Genomic DNA, 15,949 nt, shown 5'->3' with positions numbered 1-15,949 from the left:
GTGCAGTGGCATGCGGGTCAGGCAGCGTGCTAACTGTCCGACCAAGTTGAACCTGCAAACCTGGATATCTACATTAACTTCCTGTCTGGCAGTTTTATATTTAACGGAATTAAAGAGCTTTTATTTTGAAGTTCAGAAAAGCATTCAAACTTATAAACAAGCCACACGTGTGAACAGTAATGAAGCAAATTCAGTTTCATTTGATGAGAAACATTGGGTATAAAATCTTCATTGCAGATAAACCAGGTGGGATTAATTCAAAGTTGTCTAACTTCACTCTGCACCAAAGTCTGTTTATAAACAGGAACGTCACTGCACTAGTTTCTTTTAATGTGTGAAGTATATTTTACTTGATTTAATTTTATACACTTAATTGACCTCAGCCACTTCCCTCACCCACAGGGAGTTTCTCTCTCAGGTTGCAGCTCCGGTTAGTGCAGCACAAACGGTGCAGGAAGGCGTGAAGTGCAGGCTCAAGGTTATTTTCTAGCTACACCACAGTCACACGGGGGAATAAAGAGCTGATACTTTAAATCTCAGTCGCAATATGAATGTTAAGAGTCTGGAATGATCTCAACAATTCGCTGTGGTCAGAATTATGCTTAAAATGTTGGTATCAGTGCTCGTACAAGTTGAGGAACGCGAGGAGGGATTAAACCATTAAGATAAGAGATAAACTTATAAACCCCCAGGCTCTATCATCACTTATTATTTCTTTTTTTTCCTCCTGGCTCATTGAAATTATACAGTCTAGGTTTGATAAATGTGCATAATGAGGTAGAAAGGCTACACTGTCACTAATATGGCGTGTTTGATTCCCACACCAGCTTAATCAACAACTAGATTACATAATATGTAAATTGAGATGTGCGCCATTGATTCGAGCCCCATGTACTGGGCTCGTGCTCGTGCACTTTATTAATCATAAAAAGCAAGAACGAGAAAATATTGAATATATGTGGATATTTAATTAAATCAACCGTGGGTCTGGATTGCTGTGAGTAAGGAGCAATCACATTTTATTTGATCAGTGTAATCACGCTGTAATTTCGTCCTGTAGGGGGTTGAAATATTAATCTGATGATGTTCTGTTTTTCAGGTGATTCTGGAGTGGCCCACCGACCTGGCCGTCAGCCCCATGGACAACTCCCTGTACGTCCTGGACAACAACATAGTGCTGCGCATCACAGAGAACGGTCAAGTGAGCATCGCAGCCGGGCGACCTGTCCACTGCCCGCTGGCCGGCCTGGACCGCGGAGTGGCCGGCGGTCAGAGGGCACAGTTAACCCCTCTAGAATCCGCCGTTTCCATCGCCATATCTTTCCACGGCGCCATCTACATAGCCGAGACAGATGAGAGAAAGATGAGCAGGATCCGGAAGGTTTCTGTGGACGGCGAGATAACGCACTTGGCCGGAGTTCTCTCCGACTGCGACTGCAAGAACGACGCCAACTGCGACTGCTACCAGACAGGGGACGGCTATGCCAAGGATGCCAGGCTCAATGCCCCGTCCTCTTTAGTGGCGGCTCCAGATGGAACGCTTTACGTGGCAGACCTGGGCAACATCCGCATCCGGGCCGTGAGCAGAAACGGGCCAACTTTGACTTCCAGCGCCGGAACATACGAGGTGGCCTCCCCCGACGCCCAGGAGCTGTACGCGTTCGACAGCAACGGCACCCACCAGCACACGGCCAGCCTGCTCACCGGGGACTTGAAGTTCACGTTCAGCTACAGCACGGAGAACGACATCACGGCTGTGACCGACAGCAGCGGAAACACCCTGAGGATCCGCAGAGATCCCAACCGCATGCCGGTGCGTATCGTGGCCCCGGACAACCAGGTGATCTGGCTCTCCATGGGCACCAACAGCCGGCTGAAGACTCTCACCACGCAGGGACAGGAGCTGGTTCTTCTCACCTACCATGGTAACAACGGCCTGCTGGCTACCAAGACATCGGAGATTGGCTGGACGACGTTCTATGAGTAAGTATGATGGAGACTGGCAGGACCATGATCTGGGCTCCGATTCATTTCAGCCCTCGGTATCCGGAAAACCTACACATGACTCAAGTGAAGCACACCTCATACATATTAATGCAAAGATGTTAACAAATTCTCTTTGCGTTCGGGCAGATAATGTTAAGTATAAGTCAATAAAAAAAACAGCATCCGTGCCGGCTCCTCGAAGATGACGATGCAGTATTAACTGAGCTGTGGAATAGAACCACTCGTAACTGGCATTGACTTTCCTGCTTTCTGTGAAATCATTTATCTTCAAACACTAAAAATCTCCTCAACCTAAGCTAAAAGTTGTGTAACTCAATAAAGCACAATGGATAATAAACAAACTGAAATTGTCTTAAATTTAAACAGTTTTTGTCAAATTGAGCTAAATAAACATTCAAAACATATCGATCCTGAATAATTATAAAAATAGAAGCATGAATAAATGAGTTCCTAACACTCTTTTTCACGACTGAACAAGGTGAGAAGGCAGAAGCTAGAGATCTTTGGCTCTGCTGCTGCAAAACGAATGTATGCTTTATCTTTATGATTTGTATATTACATTGATTTAAACATGGAGCAGTTAGGAGTCAGCCACAGGTTGGTTTTCAGAGGGTTAACTATGCTGCAGTGGAGGAATTAATTAAATTAACTTTTGTATAAACGTGTTACTGCATGAGGCACAAAGCTAAATGTGTGTGACCCTGTGTCTGGTTTCATATCTGAGCAGAGGTTTACTCTATAATTGGGAACCACATTACCTGCGAACTGCTCAAGGGTGAACATGTAATTGAAATCTAATTATAAAATGTGCCTCAGATCTATAAAATAGCCTAGTTAAGACTTTAATAACTCGGTGTCAACAACATTTACAACTTTTTCCAAGTATATTTCTCACTGAACCCGTGTGCGTTGTGTTCTGTGTGGGGGGGGGAAGAGACGCGATGAGTCGCTGTGCATACATTAGAGAAGAAGTCAAATTGAACAAAACGAGCCGTGCCATGTCACATTAGGCCGTGAATGATATCCTCTCTATAACTAAAACAGCAAAGCATTCAGTTGAGATTATACTGACACATCAATCATCCCAAAAATAATTGAAATTTATTACAGTCTGTGTTGGTGCCTTTTTTTGTGTGTGCGTGTGTGTAGAAATGATCACTGAGGAGATGTGTCATTCTCCTCCATCACATATTTGGATTGTGACTTGGGTCGACATCCATTTTTCTCGCGCTCTGAAGAAAGAGAATGTGACATTTTAATTACAGTGAAGTTCGTACACAACAAGGACAAAAGAGGAGATAATTGAAACCACTGAGTGCCTTGTCATCCCGTGTTCTCTCCGTCACACAGCTACGACAGTGAGGGACGGCTCATGAACGTGACGTTCCCCACCGGCATGGTGAACAACCTGTACACAGACATATACAGCGCGCTCACCGTGGACATCGAGAGCTCCATGTCGGAGGAGGAAATCAGCATCACCACCAACACCTCCACCCTCCGTGCCTTCTACACTCTGGCTCAGGGTAAGGGAAATGGCACTCGTCTTCTCCGCGCTATTTTCCGAGGCCGTTATTTGTCATTGTGTCGGGGGGGGTCACGGGGGCAATGTTGAGTAAGCTTAAGTCGTGTATCATTACAGCTCCGAGGGTCTGACAGACGACAGTGTAAATGATTACTCTCTCAGCGTGTGGGTTTGGGTGTCAGGGAGACGTATCAACCTTGCGTCTAAATGGTTTCTACTCTTGGCCACAGCCAGATGCTCCGGTTATTTCAGAGCATCACTCACGTTCATTCCTCTGATCTGAAAATCGTCTGCTGCGAGTTCTTAGTATTTAAGATTATAGGTGGAACCTGATGTCCATCATCTGACAACAAATTAGCCTCAGGGGGGAAATGGCCAATGTTTTTAGTGACTTAACTATCAATAACATTAATTTTGGTAAGTTATAACCTATATATGTGTTGGTGCACAATATATTGCACATATCTTCCTATTGTATGCATTTTATATTAAAGAATATATACATTTATATTGGGTTATTTATTTGTATAGATGTTATTGTATCGACTCCTCTGCTGTGAGTCACGCTTCCTGCTCACTCCTCACAGATCAGTGTAGGAGCAGCTACCAGGTCGGCTTCGACAACTCGTTGAGGATCACCTACGCCAACGGGATGGACACCCACTACCAGACCGAGCCCCACATCCTGGCGGGCGCCGCCAACCCGACTGTGGCCAGACGCAACATGAGCCTGCCAGGGGAGAGTGGGCAGAACTTGGTTGAGTGGCGCTTCCGCAAAGAGCAAGCCAGAGGGAAAGTTATCGTGTTTGGACGCAAGCTTCGGGTACGTTGGATTTTGTTTTTCCCCTTTTCTCTCTGATGATCTTTGACACGTTCTGTCAAAACACCAGTGGACGTTTCCCGCTGTGACCTTGCTGAGCATCAGTGGAGGACAGAGCATGGCAGTGACAATACGAGGGGGATCCAGGTTTCCCACACTGATAATCAGTGTCCAGCCTATTATATTTACGGCTGCATCACTGTTGCATAGCTGCAATTCTTTGTGACCATTTAAATTCATGGGGCACATCAACATTTAGTTCTATATATAGAGCGTTATCAATATTCCGGAGCCGTACACGAGTTCACCTCCTCTTGTTTCTCCTCAGAATGTGACTCTTAGATTTATGGCTTACACGACTTTATGAACTTAACTTGGGCGATTCCTTTGCCTCACAGTAATTTTCATCTCCAGTAAATTTAGGAGGTTGTGATTTACGCTCACCTGAACAATTGCCAGCGTGTCTCGGTTTAAAGAGCCTCGTGAAGGGGGTGTTAATCTCTGTGACAACTGTAGTGAAAATCAGTGCATTAAAGAGCCTGGCAGACAAAGAGCAGTGTTATCAAAACCAGGAGTGTCTTCTTCATATGGAGCTCCTGTGCAATTTATGTGCAGATGTGCTATTTTAAACAGCTAAATTATTATTACCAGTAGTTTTATGAGAAGTATATATATTTTTTTTGTCTTACATCTTCTCATATCAAATCCTAACCCCAGGTGAATGGACGAAACATTCTCTCAGTGGACTACGATCGCACCCTGAGGACCGAGAAGATTTACGATGACCACAGGAAGTTCCTCTTAAAGATTATATACGACACAGCGGGACACCCGGTGCTCTGGGTGCCCAGCAGCAAGCTCCTGCCGGTGAACGTGAGCCGAACGAGCAGCGGCCAAATCAGTGCCCTGCAGAGAGGTCCTACCACTGAGAGGCTGGAGTACGACAGCCAGGGCCGACTGGTTTCCAGGGTGTTTGCTGATGGGAAGATATGGAGTTACACCTACCTAGAGCAGGTGAGCAAATAAAATGACCAGAGGAGGCAATAAAGAAGATGTATCGTCCTGCAGGGGAGTCATTATCGCTGCAGGGTGAATCAAGACCCTGACATGTAGCAGAGGTCACCCTGAAGACACTTATTTTGAAGTAATCACCAGTTCCGATGCGTATAATTCCGCTTATTACGGAGGTACTTTGCAAACGTGGTAATCGTTTTATAGTAACTGCAGATTTATGAGCATCATTCAAATACTTAAGATATAAAAATTTGAGTAGATCCACGGAGAAGTGTAGCTTTTGTTTTACGAGCTGCACTTCCTCTGCACAGTAAACAAGAACAGAGCTTTTCCACGGCAGATATTTTGTCATAGCAGTAAAAGGTGCATCTATCAACATTGCTCCACACAGGAGGTCCTGGTTATATCATGCATCACAATCAGCTTTGATGTCATAAGTCCACAATATACACTCAGCATGCATGGGAGAGAAACGCTGCTCTCCACAGATCAGCCGCTCATTTAGAAACAGAAGAATCCATTAAAAATAAAGACATATTCAATAAACAACAGACTATTAAAGAGAAGGTGATAACGTATTTAAGAGCGCATACATCCACCATGGCTCAACAGCTCCCTTATGAAACCACATTCAAATCGGACAGTCTGATTTTTATTAGGACCTTGCTCGCATAGTCAAATAAAACAAACCAACCAGCAAAATATAACCACCTTAGCAGAGATAACAACTTAAAGGTTCAGGATGTAGAATTTACTGACATCTAGTGGTGAAGTTGCAAGTTGCAGCTAAACACCCCACACCTCACCTTCCCCGTCCGAACATGAAAGAGAACTCAAAACTCAAAAGGTGTTTAACTTGTCCAGTCTGGGCTATTGTAAAAAAACATCCTCCACAGAAAGGACCCCCTCCCGATGTAAATATAAAGGTCTCAAGAAAAAGATTGATTACACACTAGGATGATTTTATATTCCGTTTCTGCCAATAGATCCCTTTCAGCTAAAGTGCAACGGTGACAGCTCATTACTGGTGATCGTCCCGGCTCACTTAAAAATAGCTGCAACAATTAACACATCCGAGAGATGGTTAATGTCTTTAATTACACCTTCGCGGTTCCCTGATATGACAACTCAAAACTCTCCGATGTGAAAATGGTCTCTTATAAAAAAAAAATGTCACCTGGGTTCAGCAACTGCGAGACGTGGTGTCTAGACTTCCAGCAGGAAGCAGCTGATGGCGGCGGTATCTTTAGATCTGTGCCCAGGCGTGTCTGAAATTGATTTGGTAGCAGTCTGGACCCGAAAACAAGCCGGACACCACACGTGCAATAAACCTCCAATCTATTTTACAGAAGCAACAGTAAGAGAGAAGTATAACTGAGTAAATACTGAAACAACCCACTGGAACACGAGCACTAACAGCATTATGCAACCATCAAATCCAATTCTTTCATCTCTTTCGGAGAGAACAGTACAAGATGGATGCTGCCCCCCCCCTTCCCCTGTTTAGATTATTACAATATTCCCAACTGTTATTTAAGACAGCTGAATATTATGTATTCCAGCAGTATAGCTTATTATTATAAAATAAATAAAACTAATGGTAAAATAGTGAGCTAAGCTGCAAATGAGAGTAGCTTTTATTCATTCATGTACATATTTATGATAATTCACATCACCGGAGTTTTTAATGCAGCAGGATTTGGTGCTGGTGAGGTTCAGTCACCTTCAGCTCTCTGCTCAGTTAACACTCAGTGCTCCCACCTCCTGCTATTTGAGCAATTTCCCTGTGTTGCTGTACCCTCTTTTCAAATTGGTGTAAAAATAAGAGCCAAACTCTTTTTCATTCATGAAGGTCCCATTTCTGTTTTTGGTACAGGATTTTTTTTTTCTCCTAATTATTGTAATCATCTGTTGCCCATTGTGTTGTCTCTGAATTTAGTAAGTTGTTAAAACTGCACATCGTTCTGACTGAATACTAATAGCTTGTGTTTGTTTTGTTGGAAACAGTTGTACGATTTGTTTTAAAGGCATAGTATGGCGCATGTATACTAAGCATAAATAAAAGATGTTAAACTCTATTGATAGGAAAAACGCTAAAGAAACACGCAGAGCTCTTTTTGCTCGATGGCCACATCCTTTCATTGCGTGACCTGGTGAGGCCGTGTCAACACTCTGACTTAAGGAACACCGAGAGCTCAGGGAGCACAGGGAACCTCGATGTGGTGACGGATGACTGAGCATGACATTTAAATGGAGGAGGTGGCGAACCTATAGAAGAGAAGCCCCACTCCAAACAGCATTTTAAAATATAAGAATTACACAACTCTATAAATAGAAAGTGATCAGTGTAAACATTGCTCATGGTAATAAATGTAATGATCGTACAAGATGATCATAAAAGACCCTTTGTATCTTAAGCAAATGTTTTTACCAGCAGTCTACATTTTTCTATGCATTTCTTTGGACTCAAATCTAAAGCTGCATATATTCTGCAAATGAGACAATTTGCAGCACCATCGTTATAGTTATCACCAGCTTGTGCATTTTTCATATTCTTTTCTCAAACAGAAAGTTTCTATTCACTCTGCTTGCACTCCACATGTATTATGTATAAAAATTATGCAACTCTAGTAGACACTTGCTTTTTTGTTCTTCTCCCCCTGCAGTCCATGGTGCTCCTGCTCCACAGTCAGCGACAGTACATATTTGATTTCGACTCTCTCGACCGGCTTTCTGCTGTCACCATGCCAAGTGTGGCCCGCTACACCATGCAGACGATCCGCTCGGTGGGCTACTACAGGAACATGTATCACCCCCCAGAGAGCAACGCCTCAGTGGCTGTGGACTACAGCGAAGACGGCCTCCTGATGAGAGTAGCCCACCTCGGCACGGGGCGCAGGGTCCTGTACCGGTACCGCAGGCAGAACAAGCTGTCAGAGATCCTGTACGACAGCACCAGGGTCAGCTTCACCTACGACGAAATGGCGGGCGTGCTGAAGACCGTCAATTTGCAAAATGAAGGCTTCATCTGCTCCATTCGTTATCGGCAAGTCGGCCCCCTGGTGGACAGGCAGATTTTCCGCTTCAGTGAGGATGGCATGGTCAACGCGCGCTTCGACTACACGTACGACAGCAGCCTGCGTGTCACCAGCGTGCAGGGCGTCATCAACGAAACGCCCCTGCCCATCGATCTATACCAGTTCGACGACATCTCGGGGAAGATTGAGCAGTTTGGGAAGTTCGGGGTTATCTACTATGACATAAATCAGATCATCTCCACGGCGGTCATGACCTACACCAAGCACTTCGATGCACACGGTCGCATCAAGGAGATCCAGTACGAGATCTTTCGCTCACTCATGTACTGGATCACCTTCCAGTATGACGACGTCGGCCGAGTCACCAAGAGGGAGATCAAAATCGGTCCCTTTGCGAACACCACCAAGTACAGCTACGAGTACGACGTGGATGGTCAGCTCCAGACTGTGTACCTGAACGACAAGGTCATGTGGCGCTACACCTACGACCTCAATGGAAACCTGCACCTGTTGAATGCAGGAAGCAGCGCCAGACTTCTGCCTCTGCGCTACGACCTGAGGGACCGCATCACCCGTCTCGGAGATATTCAGTACAGAATGGATGAAGACGGTTTCCTCCGTCAGAGAGGAGCAGAAATATTCGAGTACAACTCCAAAGGACTCCTGGTGCGGGTTTATAGCAAGAGCGCCGGCTGGACGATTCAGTATCGATACGACGGACTCAGCCGCAGAGTATCCAGCAAAACCAGCTTGGGCCAACACCTGCAGTACTTCTACGCAGACCTCAGCTACCCGGCCAGGATTACACACGTATACAACCACTCCAGCTCAGAGATCACCTCGCTCTATTACGACCTCCAGGGCCACCTGTTCGCGATGGAGATCAGCAGCGGGGAGGAGTTCTACATCGCCTGTGATAACACCGGCACACCTCTGGCTGTCTTCACCAGCAACGGCCTCCTGGTCAAACAGCTGCAGTACACTGCGTACGGCGAGGTCTACTTCGACTCGAACCCCGACTTCCAGCTTGTTCTCGGGTTTCACGGAGGACTGTACGACCCCCTGACCAAGCTGCTGCACTTTGGGGAGCAGGACTACGATATAATGTCGGGAAGGTGGACGCTTCCAGATATATCTACTTGGAAAAGAGTTAGCAAAGATCCTGCTCCTTTTAATTTGTACATGTTCAGAAATAACAACCCCATCAGCAAGGTCCATGAAGTGCGAGAGTATGTGGCAGGTAAGAGATACTGCAGTTGAACCTGCAGCTATATTTTCAGCAGATGAATTTCTCCACAAATTATTTTATCTGCAAACGCGTTGTAACCTGGAACTTTCTGCCTTTCATCTCTTTTTCCTTCCACAGATGTGAACAGCTGGCTGGTAACCTTTGGCTTTCATCTTCACAACACCATTCCTGGGTTTCCAGTCCCGAAATTTGATTTGAGCATGCCATCCTACGAGCTGAAGAAGAGTCAGCTGTGGGACGATCTGCCGGTGGGTACAATTAACATCTCCTGTGCATGTTAAATACTAAATAATCTGAATACTGGAAAAGAAAACAACTATTAAAGAGATAAAATGCTTATTACAGTGTCAGAGTTCAGACAGAGAAGAAAGAAAGATACTTTGTCTTCTACACCAGTATTTTGACGCTGCATTTCAAAGAATATCAGTTTTAATTGGGCCATATTTGCATAATAATACACAAAATAAGCAAAGTGTACTTTCCTCTGACTGGTTTTAGTTACCAGCTGAACACACTTTCCCACTTTCCCACTTTATATATATGATATTTTGGTGCTGCTATTGTTACACCAATCTTTTGGAGATATTTATGCCAGGTTTCTTTGGTCTAATGCTTTAACACTAAAAGTGTTGCAGTAAAATTGTCATGGGAGATTTATCTACTTTTGGCCTGAGAACACAGCTTAAAAACACCATTATCTCAGACAGGGAGGAGAAAGTATCTGAAGCAGACCAGGAGCCGGTTCTAAATAGCATGGAGAGCCGGGTTGTGCCATGTTCAGGCGTTAACGTTTCACTGCACTTTTCCTGCAGTCAATCTCTGGGGTCCAGCAGGAAGTAACCAGACAAGCGCACTCCCTCTTGTCATTCGAGCGGCTGCCGGAGGTCCATCTCAGCCGAGGTCGCAGGGGTGAAAAGTCTTGGCTGTGGTTCTCTGCGGCTATGTCTCCCATCGGAAGAGCAGTCATGTTCGCCATTTACAAGGGCAGCATCCACACCCACACACTCAACGTGGCAAGTGAGGACTGCATCAAGGTTGCCACGATCCTGAACAACGCATTCTATCTGGAAGACCTCCACTTCACCATAGAAGGACGGGACACGCACTACTTTGTCAAGCCGGGCCTTCCGGATGCCGACCTTGCCGCGATGCACCTCACTAGTGGGCACAAGACTCTGGAGAACGGCGTCAACGTAACCGTCTCCCAGTCCACCACGGTCATGGATAGTCGGACTCGCCGTTTTGCAGATGTGGAGATTCGCGCTGGGGCTCTAGCGCTCCACATCCGATACGGATCCACGGTGGACGAGGAGAAAGCGCGGGTGGTTGAGCTCGCTCGTCAGCGCGCCTTTGCAGGAGCGTGGGCGAGGGAGCAGCAGCGAGTGCGGGAGGGCGAGGAAGGGGTGCGCCCCTGGACAGAGGGAGAGAAGAGGCAGCTTCTGAGCAGTGGGAAAGTGCTGGGGTACGATGGGTACTATGTGCTCTCCATCGAGCAGTACCCAGAATTAGCAGACAGCGCTAATAACATTCACTTTCTTCGGCAAAGTGAAATTGGGAAAAGGTAACACTACACCGTTCAATTTCTGCCAAAGAGACACAGTCTTGGTAGAGACATGCCAGCGGACGAAATGAAGAGCAGCTGTAATCAACGGTTGCCGATATGTATCCCGAGTGTCCATGTGTTTTTTCTATAAAAAACAAAAATACAAAGAAAAAGAAAATACAGACGGTCAAAAGCAATGCTGTGCATTGTGATCGAGGGACTACAGAGTAAATGTATAACTACACCAAGCCTTAATATGGCTATTACAGGTCAGTTTCTCTGTAGCACAAGCCTTCTGGACTCTGGACTCTCAAACAGAGACATAGTTGTGTGTTTGGGAAACCGTGAGCTAGTTTTAGGTGTCTTCTGTTTGTTTTTTTCTTTTTAATCAAGAAAAAGTCTGTCTCAACAAAGTATTCTAAGAGCAAAGGAAATGTTTACATTATGCATATCTGCACTTCTCTGGAAGTACAGGGCTCATGAGTTCACACGCCCCGAGCGAGCTGTGTCCTTGAGCGAATGTTTTTTGTTTTTTTTTTAAATCAGAGACTTCTGACATTAGAGATATCCTCACCAAACAGCCACTATGTATACCAGATTTAGCACTGTAAACATCGACATGTCTTATTCTCTTGAGATGCTTTTAAACAGAAAAAAATAAAATGTTTCTTTGTTTAAATACCCAATATTCATCGTGGAAGAAAAAGGACGGCAAAGGTATGACGGACTCTCTCTGGGGAGGAGAAGGCACAGCTGTGTCTTGGACAGCACAGGGACACCATGTTTTGTAAATTATGCAAGAGTTTTCTGCTGTTTTTTTAAGAAACTGAATAAATGTCTGTACTAGTCATATTAACAGTAATTTATGTTGTGTTTATACATATAAAAAAAAAAAGTTCCATCAGATTTAGATTTTGTTTTTTTTATTTTATTTATTTTCCAGACATGCTTTTCATTTTCTTTTCAGTTACATTCCTCTCAATGTGGCTGTGGGGCTTCTTCACAATGCTCTGTTTAAGTAATTAACAGAAACCTGTGCATGTGGTGACAAGTATTTTTACAAGTGGTGATGTATCTGTAACATGCAGTCAACTATTATTTCCACTAAATTTAATGTTTGTTGGGCATAATGCCTTTTGACCTGGCTTCCTGTCCAATGAATATTTCATCAACACAAATATTTCATGAAACCATCGCGCGCATAAGCAAGGTCACAGCGGATCCAAATATAGATCACGTCGATATTCTCGGTAGGTATGGTTTTGTTTTTTTACGTCTGAATGTTACATGCACTCATGGATTAAAATGATATTGGGGTTTCTTTTTCGGTGTGTCGTTTTTGTGAAGAACTTCTTTTTGTTTTGTTCTCATCTCACAGATAAACTGCTCATTTTTAAAATAAATATAAGAAGTGAAAGACTCGGAGGTGGTGAGTTACTCGGACACTAATTTGAATATAGTACATTCTTTAGGAAGTCTTGCCAGATATTTGCGTATCTATCTATATGTTCTCAGTATTTCAAAAAACATCCAAATTACATTAATTCCTTAAAAAGAAGTCTTATGCTCTGAACTGAAATATAAGGTCATTTTCGGCGTCAATTGCTTGAAATGTGGAGCGCCTCCGGAAATAAAATGACCTAATCCACGCATTCAGCATCGCAATCAAAAACAATTTGAGGTATGAGTTTGTGTGTGAACATTTGATAGCTCCAATTTTATTTGAAATTATATACGGCCGGCTGTGATCGGCTTTTCTTCCGCGCTCACACTCATCAAAGCATTGAAGAGTTTCTGATGATGGGATGCATAATTCTGAAAACAGCCCCCTCCATATGAAGCCGATTTTCTTTTTCATGGTAAACTTCAAACGGCATTTCAAACCAAATGGGGAGGGAGTGCTCTGTGCTCAAAGGATGTTATATGCTGTTGTTTTTGACCTCGTCTACACTTCTCCCGCATCCCACACGTTCTTTATGTTGTTTTAAAAAAAAGAATAGTGCTTTATGACATATAGAGCAACTCCTTTGAATGTTGCTCGGCTCAAAATCTGAAACACACGCCTTCAAAGTTCTCCTCCCTCCGGGTATCCCAGCCCAGGGAGCACCAACCTATAATGGAAACGTCTTATTAAAGTTCCCCCTGTGAGCCTGTTTCTATTGTTACTTCACACAAAAGTTACACTGAACTTATACATACCCCCACCCCAACCTCTCCGATACACCCATACAAAGAGTTTCGAACCCCGGCTGTAAAAATCTTCAAACACAAACTCGGCTCTGTCAAACACAAAGCATTCAAATCTTCCATTCTCTTAAAAGTGCTTTGATGCTCCCTAGTGGTACAAAGAGCATAGTTCACAGAGACACCACGCTGACTGTTTATCTACATACGTCATGGTAGCGGCACACTTATCCATGTTCTCCACCAGGCCAGAGAATATGTTGTTGCTTTGAGGCCCCAGCTTCAAATAATCCAGTCAAATAACGATGATTAATGAGCCAGAGGGTTGAGGAGGAGGGGGGGGGTGCTCCACTTTTAGATACTGCAGGTTAATTTAAAGAGACATCAAATGGAATAGATGAACCGGTTATATGAAAATGATCAACGGAGCTGCTGCAGTATCACACTGTGACCACAGTAGGCCCTGGCAGAGCGGCGGCGCGGCCTCTCGCTCGACGCAGTGCAAGTAGAACGACTTCAAAGGCCCGTGGAAGAGATGGCACGACTTCGCAGCAACATCAAAAGACCGAAAAGCATCGTGCAATAACTACATCAGAGCAACTGGGGGGAATGAGGCGCGTTTCATAATTCAGTCAAGCCTCGATTTATGTATGTAACACGGAGGTCGACATATGGAATAACACGACCAGATATGAAATGATTTTTTGTGATCTACATGGAATCACAGTCGCACACTATTCAACCTATGCTCAAGATTGACGTCACACAACTTGAGTTTATGCGGGTCGATGATTTTGACTTTCTGTGCAGCACAGTGACCTTGTATAGAAATGATGGTTTCTGAAATGAATCGGCATCTATGACAAAAAATCTGGCTCCCATGCAGGTTGAAATCTGGTGGATGTTTGGATTTCTGAAGCGAGCCTGGCCTTGAGTTTGAATATTTTAAGAAGCTCAAACTCAATTAAAATCCAATGACGTAAAAGCTGCGAGTGAGAAAAAACCTGCACTAAATCTAAAGTGAAGTTTGAATTTATAGTGGTGATGCAGAAATTATTAATGGGATATTAGAAATGCATGATCAAGTGCATCAGCCGGGCGGACTGAGCTGCTCTAATGAGCTGATGGTAAACAAGACACCAGTTTGCCAGTTGTTTGCTTTTCTAACGGCTTCACGCATTTTAAATCTTCACTTTACATTCCCCTCCTCTGACGGTGAACACGCATGTTAATTTGTAAAACACGTCCCTCCGTGAGTTTTACAAGAACCACTTTCCCTGACAACCAATGCTGTTACATTTCCACTCGCACTTTTCCTGCGTTTTCTCACCTTGAGCTGATAAAAGGTGAAACTTCTCGCCACAAAAAAAACAAAAAACAATTCGGGGATAATTTAACTTCCCTCACACTTTGTAGCTCGAATAAAACAATGAAGAATCTCAGCAAGCCGTACACAAATCACAAAGGAATGTGCCTGTGGTCCTGTATTACATTTATGAAAGTATTGGGTTTGCGTAAATACATTAAAAGAAAATAAACAATGGAAAGGTCAGTTTTCATCGTAACACACACAGATGCACCCTTGAGCTAACTGCCTTATCAAATTCTGCCTTCCATTCAGTACAATACAAAATTGATACAGGTTAGTGTTAGACAAAGAACAGTACTTCTCTCTACATACAGACAAAATCGAGAATCAAACCGTTTTCTCAAAGGAAAATGTGTGAACTACGGAATCATCTTTAAATCTCAGCATGAAAACCCTTAATTCTGAGCTTTGATATAAATTCTGTTTTCTCAAGATGCAAAGTCACAATCTTGTGACACAACGTGAACGTCATGAGACGATTAGATTGAAAAAACCCTCTAATATAAGAATTATCTACAGTAATGACTTCTTCCACTTATACTACATCTCAATTTAATGTGAAGTTATTATAGCATCATGCGGCGGCAACTAATATTCATACGAGATAAAGTGTCATTGTTAATTTACTGTAACCTTTAGTGACCAAAATGCATAAGTCACCCTAATGTTCATATAATATAGAGGAAAGGTTAACCTGTAATTTATGACTATTGATTAAACATTAAAAAAAAGTCCCCATCTAATTCCTGTTATGTTTAATTCAACTGCACTCAACTCTATAGTCATTATACTTTGACACAACAGTTATTATAAGACATTTTTCAAAAAGATTTCCACAATAATAAGTAAAGTAGAAGTGCGGTGAAGTATTTTGTACAAATAATAATTTCTCTGTGGTTTTTGTGAGACATGTTCAACGATTACATGTACTGCTGAAGCTCCTCTAAATGTTTAAGACACTGTTAAGGACTAGAAGCTTAGACAGAGAAAAGCAGTTTAACTTTCACCGGAGAATTTACATGGCGCTGAGACAAGAACAGGCCACGTTCCTGCTTTCATTAAACCAGCGTCTCAGTCGGACCCGGCCGATGTTACATAACCACACATGGCTCCTATCAGTGAGACGGACAGGCCCCGTCAATGCTTCAAAAGTTTCACACCGACGGCCCAGCTCGCCTCCAGCATCTCATCCTCCTGTAT

General features: G+C 43.7%; 1 protein-coding gene across 1 annotated transcript in view; it reads left to right on the top strand.

Annotated features, from left to right (window-relative positions):
- si:dkey-237h12.3 (teneurin-3) overlaps nt 1-12,516 on the top strand; it is a 105,783-nt gene extending 93,267 nt beyond the window's left edge. Inside the window, 7 exon segments of the mRNA XM_053428378.1 lie at nt 1,100-1,983; nt 3,358-3,533; nt 4,120-4,355; nt 5,070-5,366; nt 8,033-9,644; nt 9,771-9,901; nt 10,466-12,516. Coding sequence (XP_053284353.1) covers nt 1,100-1,983; nt 3,358-3,533; nt 4,120-4,355; nt 5,070-5,366; nt 8,033-9,644; nt 9,771-9,901; nt 10,466-11,218 — 4,089 coding nt within the window. The 3' untranslated portion in view covers nt 11,219-12,516.
- Nucleotides 12,517-15,949: the final 3,433 nt, after the last annotated feature.

Source organism: Pleuronectes platessa, chromosome 8 (genome assembly GCF_947347685.1).
Source record: "Pleuronectes platessa chromosome 8, fPlePla1.1, whole genome shotgun sequence".
NCBI lineage: Eukaryota > Metazoa > Chordata > Actinopteri > Pleuronectiformes > Pleuronectidae > Pleuronectes > Pleuronectes platessa.
The sequence above is the reverse complement of the archived record's forward strand: the minus strand, read 5'-3'. Positions and strand labels throughout refer to the sequence as shown.